We start from the raw sequence: 15,210 nt of genomic DNA, 5'->3' as shown, positions 1-15,210 counted from the left end.
ATGGCCATGTCGAAGTCGACACCTTAATCCAACTGAAATGTTAATGCAAGAAAGCCTATCAACATCCCTGAACTATAAAAAGGAATGGCCCAAAGTTCCTTCAAGACAAAGAGCAAGACGGACCAACAGCTGAAGGACATGTTTAGCTTAAATCATTGTTGCTGAAGGTGATCACACCAGTCACATACTTTTTTTCAACAAACACATTTAATGTTGAAAACTTTGTTCAATAAATGAATGGATAGGTGCATAATTGTGTAATTATTTATCGTTGGGTTCTCTATATCTCTTTTTATGACTTTTATGAAGACCCAATCACATGTCCATGGTCGTAACCAGCTATGATGACACAGAGGTCTGGACCTCTGTAGTTTTAGAAGAGTTTTTTTCACATTATTCGTTTAATAAGATTTAATTTACAAACAGTGCCATTCTCATAATGCAGTAGCCTACTGAGGAGTGTAGACATGGGTATCACAGGCCTCTGTGTTTTCTATGAGTGCTGTCACTGCACCATAGCCAATAAAAATCAAAATCTGCAAAGCTCCACGTTATTTCCTCAGTCCTTCCCAACACCTGCTATCTGTTATTGCCTTAAGCCTTATTCGTTATCAGCATCCATCATGCTTTTAAGCAGCATTAGGACACTGAGGTCCTCAAAAGTTTTAAAAGAGTTTTATGAGATTCAATGTGGCAAAAGCAACGATATAAAGCAGTCATGGGTTCTTGTCATGATTGGGCCCTCCCAGTCCTGTCCATGTGTTCATGTTATGTTTTAGTCTATTCCACATGATTTCTTTGTTTTGATCCTTGTTTTGTAACTCTGCCCTTAATTGTTCCCACCTGTGTCCTGTTATACCTTGTGTATTTAAGCCCTGTGTTTGCTCCTTGTGTTTGCTGGTCTTTGTTTGATGTATGTGCTGAATATTTGAGTTGTACATTTGCAAAATGTTCTCTGTGTTTAGCCTGTGTTCTGTTCGTCATGTCTGTCCCACAATCTCTTTGTGCTGGATATATGAACCTGGACTGTTCCGACTCCGACCCTGGATTTGCCCAAAATAAAACTCACTTATCTCTGCATGTGCGTCCGCCTCCTTGCTCCTAGGCATTGCATTTCTCAGCTAACCTCTGAACATCTATGATTTGATGACAGACTTAACTTGCCATGTTGTTTATCTCTTATGAGATGCTATGCTACCCAGAGAAACATTGACTTCTTGAGATATACAGGTATGCAGCACATATACTATAGGCTAACATATGACATCGCTATGACATAAATATTAGAATTTATGAGGGTGAAATTTGTATCAGAATTTCCACTTATAATTTTGCTGGCTAAATCAGTATGCTTTAGCTTAGTTCCAGTAGCATTAGTTTATGCTACAGTTTATACTACAGGCTCCAAAGTTGGATTATATTATCAATTAATTGAGAAATTAAAGTTGCATTGTTACCTACTCGTACTACAACTAGCATGAGGCCTTACCTACTCATACTACAACTAGCATGAGAAAGTTCACTGTTAACTAGTATGCTGATGGTATAGAATCACATAATATAATTAGGAAAATCAATGCACATTTGGGTGTATATTGTTTCATTAACTGTATGAGTAGCTTACCATACTGTTACCTGTTGTTTGGTAGAGACAGACTTTTATAACACAGATTTAACGTATGCTTTTCAGTAATCAGTGAAGACCAATAATAACAGCAAAAAAGTGAGTGGGGATTCAACATTTATTTTCAGCTGAAAATAAACATTTAAATAAATAGTTAAATTTCATTTGAAAAGGGTAACTAGAGTTAAAGAAATGAAGAGAGAAAGGAAGGATGAGGAAATAAAAGGTAAATTAAGGATGTGTAAAAAGGAGCGAAGAAGCATGAAAATACAAAAAGAAATTGACAATTGTTATAATACACATATTCAACTGTTAGTATATTCACTATGTTTACAAAGTGTATACACCCTGCTTACATCTAATTCAGGAAGAGATACTAAATAGTTAACAAACTTTCCAGCATTACTCTAGGCATACAGTTTACATGATACTAATTAGAGGGTTATAAGCTTACATTACCTTCATTAATGAAGCACTAGCCTCACATTTGCTTCATATCTAACTTTGGACACCAAACATGTCTCAGCTGACCAATTACATATGTGGTAAGGAAAATTAAAAAGTAAATTAGATTTTTTGGCCAAACTATCACTTTAAATGTACATTCAGCTGAAAAAACAATCTCCAGTGCTGGAGTGTAAGCGTGTAGGCCAGAGTGAGAGGTTACTCTCAATCTATAGTGTCACTTGACCTACAAGGAGGGCAGCAAATCACCAAAGTCCTGACAGAACCCGGATAGGTTTAATACAACGTATGGAGGGCTAAGGATTTCTGCAAACAGCAGAGGCTCAAAAAAAACCTCAGTGTCAGTGTGTTATTAGAACTGTGCAGCGTTTCAAATAGGCCAAATGACATGTTCTGACACTAATGTCAATATGCTGCCTCTGTTCCTAATACACCCATTCTCTCATGTGCCCTTATGTCTACATCTTAAGCACCGCTTCCTAGAAGAGGCCGGAACCATGGCTGAGCTCTCTCTCTCTCTCTCTCTCTCTCTCTCTGTCTCTCTGTCTCTCTCTCTCGCTCTTTCCAGGGGCTGTGTTCAGATTAACCACTGGTGAACTATCTGCAGCACTGTAACAAAAGAGCACGCACCACAGCCTTCTGGCACTATGATTCATTCAAGATCCACTCAAATTCCATTCATAACGCTTATATGTTTTATACTCTAACCTGAAAAATAGATCATAAGTTTCTATTTCCATTAATCTAGGAAAAATACATAAAAGAGCATCAAACCTAGGTTTTCTGACCACTGTGAGCTGCAGCATGCATGTTGATGTCCACTGCATATCAAAAGTCTAGGATCGATTTTCAAATTTATTTTATACAATTATAAGTCATACAATGTACACTAAAATACAGCCTACACACTACAGGGTATTTTAGATGCTGCATTTAATATTTCAAGTTCATATGAAGACAAAAAGAATTTAATAAATTACACAAATGTACATATATGTGAAACATTCTTCCTGTTCAAATCACAGTCCCACAGTAACAAAAATGCTTAGAAAAACAATTAAGTATTCAAACCTTAGATATTTACAAGGATTATATTATGATCTAATTAAACCCAATGCACTAACAGATAGTAATCAGCTAAACTTATCCAACATCCTCTATTGAAAAAAATAACACTTATTTAATATTATAATTAATAATGCTTGTTTGTTTGTTTTTTTATCTTTTTGGCTTCTTTTGAAGTGAAGGTGAAAGCTTTAGATTTATCAACAATTTAATTCTTAAATAAATAAAAACTTTTAGTTTACTAAAAGAATTTTAGTCCATAGACAGAGCCTTATTTTAGCCACACCCCTGCATTTTAACGCATTAAATGAAATTACATTTCTGTCCCTCATGGCCACATGGCAAGCAGTTAGACCCTAAGTCTGAAAAAAGTGTAACTTTAAGAAGCGTTACTTTCAAAACACATTTTTCTGCAATTTTCTTCAAAAGTTTTTTGTGTTTTATGATTGTATGTGTGAACAACTGTTTAAAGCCGTGTTTGCTACTTATGTACTGGCTAACATTTTTGAGTTATGCTCAGAATTAGCTAAAATCGTTGATTTTTAGAAGTTTTGATAGTGTTATGATTGTTTTATTACTGAAAAAATTGAACGTTCAATCATTGTCTTAATAAAATAAATATAATTAAGGTATAGCTTCACTCAAAGCACAAAGATTTTAGTCTAGAGTTCACATCAAGTCAGATGAAAGTTTGAAATGTGTTTTAAACCCTGACTTTGAACCATTTGATCCATGATCCATATACAGTCATATGCAAAGATTTGAGCACCCCTGGTCAAATGACATGTTTTGTTGATTTAGAAGTAAAAAAAGAAGTGAACACATTCTCAACAGGGAACTTATTAGAGAAGGACTGACAGATACCACTGTTCAGATCAGTACTATCACTAAGTTACAATCTAATGGGAACAGTTTCCTCAATATCTCTGTAGTTTCTCCTAGACAAAAATGATCTGATGATAATTCTCCATAAAAACACCTGTGTTACAGTAGTACTGGACAGTGTACAGTTGAGGGTACACTAGCATTCTTGCTACAGTTGTGCAAATTACATTGTAAATTATATTCTACAGTTATATATTGCTCTGTTACATTGTTACTTTTACAACAATTATACCAAAAACACTATAGAATGTGCACTGGTCACAGCTAGGAATGTACCAATCATGAATTTTTATGACCGATTCTGATTGTTTTTTTTTTTTTACCACCAGTCTGACTGATGGACATATGTGTATGCACTTCAGACAACCTTTCAGATGAGCAATACATTTTCATAAACATGCCTTATTAATATAGTCCAGATATGTCTCCAAGGAGCTCTCTAATGGGGTCAGTTTTTGTCTTAGCATACAGCATAGTAATTTCAATTTATTTACTTTTTGTCAAATTATCTGCCTCAAGATTTGATTGTCAGAAGGTAATCTGTAGGTTACTTTTATTAAAAGTTCATTCTTGATGTTGCACAGCTTTCTCAGCCATTTTAGGGTCATCTATAGATCTTTTCATCAATCTGGACAGAACTAAAATTGTTCTGTTTTTATGGTTTTCTACTAATTATCTGAAAGCTGTGAACTTGCAAATGACTAGCATTTTAAAATCATATGATACATTCACACATCACTAAACTGTATATTTTGAAAAATGCTAATTCAAAACTGGTTAACTTGAATACTGATGTGTGTGTGTGTGTGTGTGTGTGTGTGTGTGCTCTTTCTGTTGTTCAAGAAGAGAAATGATTCCCCCACTGCCCGCTGCCACTGGGAGATGCTCCATCCATCATGGCGATGACGGCCCTCGGCCAACCATGACCCGGTGGGGCGAGAGTACCCTGAGCTAAGAGGCTAACAGGTCGTTTAACGTTGCGGCACATCGCTTGCCTTTATGAAGACATCCGTCATGCATTGAAACTCTATCACCCTCAACTCAGCCTGCTTAAAACCATGATAACTAATTAATCTACAGATGTCAGAAGCCATTGTCAACTATTTAGAGCCGGTCTGAGGATTGAAATCATTCCATCATGATTTTGTATTCTTAGAGAGTAACTTCACACACTGAATTGCTATCACCCAAGCAGGCATCACTAATCTTTTGGATACAACTCTATTTCACTTGCGATGGACTGGCGACCTGTCCAGGGTGTATCCTGCCTTCCGCCCGAAGACTGCTGGGATAGGCTCCAGCATCCCCCCACGACCCTGACGGAGAAGCGGCTTAGAAAATGGATGGATGGATGAATGGATTTCACTTTCAGCTCACCGTCTGCTACCATGGACAATCGACTGATCCTAATTGCGACCTTGTTCACAGCTGATTCATGCAGATATTTAAAGAAATTCTATATATTTCACAAACGTTCCAGCATCACTGTAGGCATGCAGTTTACATGACACTAATTGGAGGAGTATAAACTTCCAATACATTGACAGAACATTAGCCTCACATTTGCTTTGTACCTACAGTGGAAAACTAAAGCATCTAAATTTAGACAACAAATGTCTCAGCTAATCAACTACACATGTGGTAAGGACATTTTTTTTCGAAATGTCAAATTTTGCCATGAATTTGATTTGATTATCTTCACATTGCACTGTAGGTATGATTCTGAATACCCAAATGTGACTGGTGGAACTGATTCCACATACAACAAAAACAATTCACCAAGGTTTGTAAGATCGTCTACACTTAAATATTTGAAAATAGCCTGAGAATACTGAGAATATTCTGGATACAAAATGTTGTAAATAGTTTCAGATAAAATAATAAAATCCACAAACAAAATATTACACATTACAACGCCCAAAATATGTTGCAAATAAAAATAATTTAAGTTAAATCAAACTTGTTTTTTCAAAAAGATTAAAATCATTTTCTCTCATTCTGATATAAGTATATTAGTTATTTTGCCTGTCTTTGCTTTCAATTTTCACTTAGCTGATTTTACGGACTTAAGCAGTATCTGCTAAAGGGCTAACTAGGCAAGCTTTGCTACTGTTTAAATCAGTAACCCTGCTTCTGAAGACCTACAGCTCGACACTGTCTTATCTATTCCTTTCCTTGTAACACCTGATCCAGCTCACTAGCTGATTAACGAGGCCCCCATGAGGTCAGAAAATCTAGGGAAAGTATGTACCATTGGCATAAACACATCAAAGAGCAGAAAATACCACAGATTGCTCCCAGCTACGACTTACTGCTGCCGTGAGATAGTTGATAAATGCGAATGTTTAATCACTAAAAAGGGAATAAATCAACATGTCATGGGGGGTTGTTATGTTCTGGGGGTTATGATGGCTGTTATGTGTCTGCCAACAGAATACCTCCGTGTCAATCACTAAGACAGGCTTCCTATCTCAGCACGCCAGTTTGCAGAATGTGCTGCTCCAAATCACTTCTTCACGTTAATACAGTGAACTAATTTACATATTTCAGCAGTTTAGTTCCATTATAATTATGGCTATCTGAGTTAGAGGACAGTGCTAGACTAGTTAGCGCTAACATCTGAAAACCTGAAAGGTGGTACAGCTCTGCTCATTTATAAACAACTAAGTTCAGGTTCATCAGTGTCAAACATAAGTTATATTCTTTTATACAGATCGACACAAGACAAACAGGAATACGACACACATTGCTCATAACGTCAGATATGCCAGTACGCTGGAGCAACAGCAGAACTCAGTACGACATGCTCAACCATGCTGGGGACAGTTCACGCAGAGTGGCTATGCATTCAGAGTCAGTAGCCCAATAGAAAGGGTGGGCGAATGCCCTCTTCTAAGACCCTGTTAAAAAGCGCCAAAAGTCATAGGCAAAATAAAAACTTTATAAGAAAAAAATATACAGACAAAATCAACAAACAGAAAAAAATAAAAGCAAAAATATGCAAAGTAAGTAATACGTTTATATCAGAATGAGAGAAAATTAGTAGTAATCTTTTTTTTTTAAATTTGATTTAACTCTTATTATTTGTATTTGCAACATGTTTTGGACATTTTGATACTTTTAATATTTTGCTTGTGGATTTTATTACTGCTTACCAAGAAATAAACTATTTTTCGGTTAGAAAAAATAATTTATTTAATTTCTAGGTTAGTTCCTATCTGAATAGTTGAGTTTAGGCCAGAATGTCAGCTGTACACATGAGGGTGCATTAGACATTTGGTTTACTACATAAAAAATTACAGCAGCTAAATACGTGATCACTTTTTGAAAAGACAACTGCATCAAACTGCAAACTGGATTTCAAAGCCAATCATCCACCAAGCGATAAGACAGGCGAATATTTCATTTGATGCGCAGCACTGTGAGGACATCACACAAGCGTGCAAAATTACAGAGGAGGATGTGATGGACGACAATGGCTTTTGAGAAAGTACATGGAGCCAAAGCTTTCCCTGGTCATGGCATTTACATTAGGTGTAACTTGGGCTATTAATGAGTAGTAAATATCATTTTAGCACTCCACAATAAATATACTTGTCATTTTGTCAACTTTTTATTATTTGGTGATGTAATCATGAAAAATTATAGTTGTCAGCTCCTCGCTTGAAACAAAGTGAGTTCTTATGTGTGTTTCGGGCCATTCACTTGTTATGCGCACATACAATAGCTTTGAATGTTGAGCATTTAGATCTGTTTCATAAATTATATACTGGTGTATCCTTGATTTTAGATTTAGATTTGGGGGTTAATAGTTAATAGCTGACTAATGAGAGTTGGTTATTGCCAAAATTTGCATTCCTAGTGAATACTTTACCTAGTGAATATTACTGTGGTATGTTATAATCAGTCTAAAATCGACTCAGGAGAATCACCACCTTCAGATCACTTAATCAATCATTTTACACCTAGTATGTAAGTATATGTATGAGGGGCTGAAAGATGGAGGAGAGCAGGATGAAAGTAGCCTCCTCAGGGGGCACAGCTGAGACTGGCAGGAAAAGCAAATAGGGCTGTGTGTGTGTGTGTGTGTGTGTGACAGGGCTGGGTGTATCACAGAGGGTTTGTGTGCATGTGTCCTTGTGCACGTGATGGTGTGGTATGTGTGTGGCAGGGGGGTCGTTGAGCAGCTGCTGCAGGGCTGTTGTCCAGGCGGTCAGAAGGCGTGAAAATGTGTGTGTGAAAGACTGAGTGAGTGTGTGTGTTATGGGGTTAGGGGAGCGGACAGCTGTGGCCTGCTTCAGCACCTGTCTGCCAACTATTTACAAAAAAAGTCTGCTACTTTTTGTCTCTCTCTCTCTCAGTTAATTAATTTGTTCTTTCATTTTTACATTTTTCTCCTTCATCTTTCTTTTGGGCTCCTGCTCTCCTCGTCTCCTCTTGTTGTCTCCTATCTTCTTTACTTTTTCTCGTCTCCTCTCATCAATTTTCCTCTCTGCTGACCTCTTCTCATCTTCTTGCACCTCCTCCTCTCTTGCCTACTCTCTTCTCCTCTTGTCTCATCTCATTTCCTCTGACCTCTTCTTGTCTCCCCTGCTCTCCTCCTCCCTTACCTCCTCATCTCTCCTCCTCTCCTCTCTTGTACTTTCCACTCATTTCTTCTCCTGTTCTTTTGTCCCCTATTCCCTGGTCTCATCTCCTCTTCTGTCTCCTCTTTTCCTTTCATTTTTCTCACCTCCTCTTGTCTCATCTCCTCTATCCTTTCCATTTCTTTGCTCTTGTCTCTTCTCCTCTTCTTTCGTCTACTCTCCCCTTGTCTCACCTCCTCGCCTCTTTTCTTCTATTGAGTCTTCTTCTCTCCTCTAGCCTAGCAGGTATACAGAATCCTCCTCTCATTTTCTCAACACTTTTACAGTCTCCTCTCTTCTCTTGCCTCCTCTCTTCTACATGCCTTTCATTTTTTCTCATCTTGTCTCCTCTACTGTCATCTCAAATCCTCACTTCTCTTTTCTGCTCATCTGTTCTCCTCTTCTCTCATCTCCTTTCACCTTGTCTTACCTCATCTCCTGTTCTATTGTGTCCTGTCACCTCCTTTTCTTTCTAGGTTAGTTATATATATGAGGTTTCCAGAACTCTCATCTTATGCTATCATGTACAGAATGTGATTTGTTCTCTTATTTTGCCAAAAGTCATCTTTTTTGTTTTTTTTTCTTATATCATCTCCTCTCTAATTTTTTCTTTTCTTTTCTCATCAGATCTCTTTTCCTCTCCTCTCCTCTTACCTCATCTTCTCTTATTTTTCTTCTCCTCTCATCAAGTCTCTTCTCCTTCCCAATCCACTCCTCTCAACTAGTCTACTATTCTGTTTTTCCTCTTGTCTCTTCTTCTTTTCTCCATTTTCCTTTCACCTTGTTTTATCTCCTCTCCTCTTTTCTCATCTGCTCTCCATTCTTCTCTATTTTCATGTCCTCCCTTCATCTCATCACTTCTCCTCTCAGCTCTTTTCTTTTCCCCTCTCCTCTGACCTTTGTCACTTCTTCTCTCTTCTTCTCCTTGTCTGTGCACTATTCTCCTCTCTGCTCCTCTAATCTGCTTGTCTCTTCTCCTCTTATCTGTCTTCCTTTCCTCTTTTCCTTTACTGTGTCCCCTCGTCACTTCTCTCTAGAGTAGCTATAACTGGTATTCAGAACCCTCACCTTATGTCCACACATGCACTGAACCTGTTCTCATTTCTGAGCTGCCATGGCCCTAATTGGGCCAGCATGAGTGCCGGTGAATAGCACATCCACAGATTGAGAGGGGACGAAGCAGCTAATGAGTTACACCAGGATCTCCATGCCACTCTGATTATCTGTGGCTTTGCTCATTAGCGCTGACATGGCCACATAAAGCCATGGTGCGCTGTTCAACATCAATTACGCCTCCACGCAAAGCTACAGCATGCTAGTGTCCAAGTGGGTATGACATCAGGCGGAGTCTGTTGAGTGCTGCAGTAGAGGTGGAGCAGGCAGAGCAATGCTGGTGCTTTACCACCACCCAGAATACATCAGCATCATCTCTACGAAGAGCAGCTTTTACTGTCGTGAAATAAAACGCAAGTGAATGGCGTCATGTTGAGCATAATTTCTCTAATACTGGTTGAAATTTCACAGTCGCATGTTACAGTTAGGGCTTAGAGGCAGGATACAAGCAGGAAGTAGCTTTATTAGTGGCAATCGAAAATTCATAGTCATCACAGGCAGGGGTCAGTACAGAGGCTGGCAACAAAACACAATGAGAGTCCTTGATCGAAAACCAGTAAGCAAAGCAAGCGAACACAAGAAACAACCAAGAAAAACAAATGAAAAGGCTCAGAAAACACGGTTATACCAGCAAGACTTACCAAACAGTGAAGCCAAATAATGAAGTATAAACATTAGAGCTAATGAGCCAAGGGAATAAACTGCAGGTGTGGGAGGTATAGCGTGGGAGGAGCCAGTGAGGAGCTAGAGCCAGAGAGAGCAGATCACAAACAGGTAGTTCCAATTTAAGTCTCCTTAGAGGAGAGATACCATGATATTGGGTTTTCACAGGCCTGCTCTTACCTCGCTTTAGAAATGTAAACATGGATAACTAATAATTACACTGGTAATTTCCATTTTTGATAATCTCATGATGTTATTCATCACTGTCACTACAACAAGTGCTATTATTAATAATGTGGCATTCCATTCAGTCTCTAGTTTTTGCTGGTCTGATTCAGACCAAATTTGTGAGACTACAGTTAAGTCCTAATTCAAAGTCTGGCAATGTGGATTAAGTTGGGCAGAATGATCTTGGGTAACATTTAAGTTTGGACTAAAATTTCAGATCTACTGAAAATAGCCACAGTTGTAAATGCATGCTAAACACAAGCAGAGTGAGTTAGTAAATTCAGAGTCGGAATCTTTGTTTGGAAATTGTGCATACACAGGCAGCTGGTCAAGCCTAATGTTTTGGTATATTAGCCAAACTGACCACAGGGCTTTCCACTTTTGTTTCTCAACTGCATATGACAATCATTGTGATTTGTGTTCAAAATCATGAGACTAATCAACTCCAAAGCCTCTACATTCTCTGGAAGGCTCTGAAAGTATTTCAGAATGCCGCCAAAGCAAAAACCCCATCAGGAGGAATAGGTCATTTATAGATAAATGCATGTTTGTTATCTTCCTGTTTAAAGCAGAGCAGTACACACCAATACTGAGGGTGTTAATATGTGCGTGAGAGAGGATTAGGATAATGAACCATGGCACAATTCCTCTCGAGCAACAAATCCTACATATTCCCACCATGCATGCAAGAAAGTAGGTACTGTAATGGAAATTAAAAGGAACAGGGGGTCAGTCTGAGGGTGTAGAGAGATGTGCTGAGAAGAGACAAAACTCAAGCATAACAATGTGGAAATCTTGCACTGGAGAACTGGACAGGGCATGTAAGTTCTGGGTTTATTTTCAAGACTTAAAATGCTTAGAATTCTTATAGATCTTTTGCATTTATCTTATGTTACTGTACATATAGGTATACCTGGAACTGTACTGTAGGGGTGCAACATCAGTCTTCCAGAAAACATTCCCTTAACTGGTGTTTTGATTATGTTGGTAGGGAGTGGTCTAATATGTCAGTCCAGAATGTCCTACAGGTGTACAACTAGGTTGTGCTCTGGTGACTGTGAAGACCACAGCATGTGATTTATTTTCATACTCAACAAACCATTAAGTGATCCCTCATGCCCTGTGGAAGGGGGTCCTGTTTTCCTGGAGGGGACCACTACCATCAGGATAGAAATGTTTCATTAGACGATAAAAGTAATCAGTTAGAATAACTTTGCGTTAATTTGTAATAACCCTTCTGTCTAAGGGGACTCAAGCATGTACTCACTTGTGGAGAACATGATGGAGGATAACTAACTATATTACTTTATTTTACATCTCCGTAGACCTGATCACACTGACAGTCTCAGTCACATGACAAACAGTTGCTCTTCTGTTTTTCCCCACATATCATATATATGCCTCACAGCCACATGTGCTTTAGACCACAATTTCCAACCCTACTTACTGATGCTTTTCCCATAGCTCTAAATGCTCTTTATTCACTGTCGAAACACTAGCCAGTTGGGCAGTCTTAGTGACTGAAGATCCGGCCATTCATCTCCCAATAATGAATCCTCTTTAAAAGTCACATAGATCTTTTCCTACTGCCATCTTGATTCAAAAGTGAGGTCAGCTGAACCTGCTCAACATTTTAATACCTGCCACAGGGCCTGGCAGGATGTTAACTGCTTCACTGTAACATTTAGTACACCAGTCTAGAAGCATCTATGCTTGTTTCTCTACTTATTTGTTCAAGGATTTCCTTTCATTTGTTACCCACCTATATATCTATATATGCAATTGACATATATGTGACCTAATATCCTAACAAGATATAAAAACGTGTGAGTGAATACTATGCGTAATGCTAAACATACCCTAAAGGAAGCTAGACCTAGCCCAAAGTTGAGGTCAGCATGTTCGGACTGACAGCTCTCTCTGTGGACAAGGCAGGATTAAGGCAGTCAGTCACCTAAAGCTGTGAGTCTGTAAAAAAAAGAAACCTACGGGACCATAAATTCAATTCGCCGCTCGACGAGAGCGAGAGAAAGCGAGTGAGGGGAAATTGAGGAGGAGAAATATTGAAGGCCATTACCTAACTCTCGCGGCTATGGGAGAGAGAAGGAAAGGAGGATTTAGAAGCGGCCGCCTCTATAAATTCATATCAAATGACTGGCGGAGGCCCACGCTGGACAGCCTACTGTACATCAATACACTCTTGCTTTTATGTCCTTCCAGAGAGGATACACGCTCGGTCAAGGACGGTGCTCGTAAAGTTGCACACGTACAGACACATCAAAACAAAAGGAGTGCAAGCCATTAACATAAAACGCACATCAATCTTCCTCACAGCGCCATCAGCTGACAGTGTGCTCAAGACGTACAATCTCTCATTCCAGAGGAAGTTAAGTAGCAAGTACTTCTTCAGTGTAGCTAAAGTCGTCTGTTGTAGTTATAAGAAATTATGTGAAATTTGTGTAAAAATGCATCAGAATGTAGCAATTCAACTCCACTAGTTTTGATATGTCATGTTCATTTATAATAATATGCAAAAACAGGAGTATATAACAAATATTCAATAAAATAATCAATAAATATGACATAGTATTCAAAAAAGTATTTAAAAACAGAAATAATGATCAGATAAACAACATGTTTAGAAGTCCATTCAATGACAAGAGTTCATCAGAATAGCTGTTTTTATTCTCAAGGTGGTTAAAAAGACATTGTTTCTGCTCTCCACCACTGCTCACTGCTTCTTCAACAGAGCCAATTCAGGGTCGCCAGTTTGGGTAGAAGCAGCATTTTAATGCAACCTTGCTATATAAATAATTATGATTTTTTAATTTTATTACTTTGTAGCACTTCAAATAAGTTTTACTGAAAAGAAAAACAAATACAGTTTATAAGCAATAGTGCAAATAATAATAATAATAATAATAATAATATAAACAATAATAATAATAATAATAATAATAATAATAAAGCCAGTAGTAAGAATAAAATACAATTTCTGCTCGGTTATTAGAATGAAGCATGTCTTTCTTATTGTTATAGTTTGGGGTAATTTTCAGTAGACCACAAAAAAAATTATTTGACAGTTGCTGTCCTCAACAAAAGCAGGCACACATTTTTGGAGGTGAAAGTTCATTATACTTATCAGTTCCTAAATAAATGTATTTCAGAGGAATATGGTCAGAGATATACCTCTGGAGAAAGATGTGATATGGACTTACGTTTGATGGTCAGTTCTCCATAATTGGACACCCCTACACCCTGATTGGAGTGGATGATGCAGCGGTAGCGACCAGAGTCTTGTTTTGTTGTGTTCACCACGTCAAACATGCCAATGAAGCGCTGGTTATTCCATGGCTTAGTGGACTTCATAGGAGCCTCGCGTCCACCAATACCCTGCAGTCCAGACACACAAACACTTACACTGAGGAATGAGAGCATGTGCATTCACGTGTGTGTGTTCTTAGGCATGTGCATGTTTGTGTCTGTGTGTGCAACAGTGCATCTGTTTGTTACTGCAGTGCATTAATGCCAATACATTTCCTTGACTGTTTTCTTGGCTGGAAGTTTTTTCAGTTTTAATCATCTCTACTGCACACACACATACAGACACACTCTCGACTCCCCCCAGCTGTCACCCAGTGTAGTAGGCAGATGGGGGCCATTTGTTCATTGGAGATCTTTCTTCATTACTGTCATCAGGGGACTTCACTTAATGTTTGTGGTTCTTTTGCCTAGTAATGAGGACGTGTTTGTTTAAGGAACTAACTACCTGGCAGAGGTCCTCCACACAGAGAATATGCCAGAAAGTGCGAGAGAGAGAGAGAGAGAGAGAGAGAGAGAGGAAGAGGAAGACACTGAGAAAGAAACAGCAAGAGAGAAAGGGAGAGAAAAAGACAGAAGAAGAGACAGAATGAGAGAAAGGTCAAAAATAGAGAGGAAGAGATAGAGAAAAAACAAAGGAAGAGGTACTGAGACTGAGAGCATGAGAGAGAAAGAGAAAGAGAGAGGAGTGGTAACTTTATAGGAGACAAAAAAAAAAAACATTCTTAACTTTAATGTGCGTTAATGTAACAAGATTTTTTTGGGCCCAATCTATTCAGCATGAAATATTCACACAATGTAAAGCACAGACTGTGTTTCCAAATCATGCAAATAAATGTTATAATGGGTTATGCGGTTTTAAACTGACAGTGTCATTATACTGCGAACTCCAGAAGACATGGAGAAACTCAATATATAAGATTGGAGAAGGAAGCCATAAAAAAGAGAGAATGAAAGAGGTAAAACGAGTTTGTTCTCTTCATTTTGAAGACAGGATGAAGAGCTTGTTGTGATGCAGTTCGACTGAGGGGAAAACAGACAGTCCGGGTGTGCTAACTAAAGTGCTTCTGTATGTATCTCAGCCCAGCTTAAAGTACAACACAATGTGGCTAATGTGACAAAGTCAGAAGAGATTAACAGAATGTGATCTGAGTGAAAACACTGCACATCTACAGAGAAGGAAGGAAGAACAAACAATTCATTCTAAATCTTTCTGTTGCA

At 38.3% G+C, this 15,210-nt stretch overlaps 1 protein-coding gene across 9 annotated transcripts in view; it reads right to left on the bottom strand.

The window, feature by feature from the left end:
* Positions 1–15,210, bottom strand: part of LOC108427207 (receptor-type tyrosine-protein phosphatase mu-like) — a 269,465-nt gene that overhangs the window by 167,138 nt on the left and 87,117 nt on the right. For all 9 annotated transcript variants that reach the window (XM_037531160.1, XM_037531153.1, XM_037531154.1 and 6 more), the window contains one exon: positions 13,887–14,061. In XM_037531160.1, coding sequence (XP_037387057.1) covers positions 13,887–14,061 — 175 coding nt within the window. The remainder of the gene's footprint in view (positions 1–13,886; positions 14,062–15,210) is intronic.

The sequence above is a fragment of the Pygocentrus nattereri genome, chromosome 19 (genome assembly GCF_015220715.1).
Source record: "Pygocentrus nattereri isolate fPygNat1 chromosome 19, fPygNat1.pri, whole genome shotgun sequence".
Classification (NCBI taxonomy): Eukaryota; Metazoa; Chordata; class Actinopteri; order Characiformes; family Serrasalmidae; genus Pygocentrus; species Pygocentrus nattereri.
Note: the sequence above shows the minus strand (reverse complement) of the source record. Positions and strands in the feature narration are given on the sequence as shown.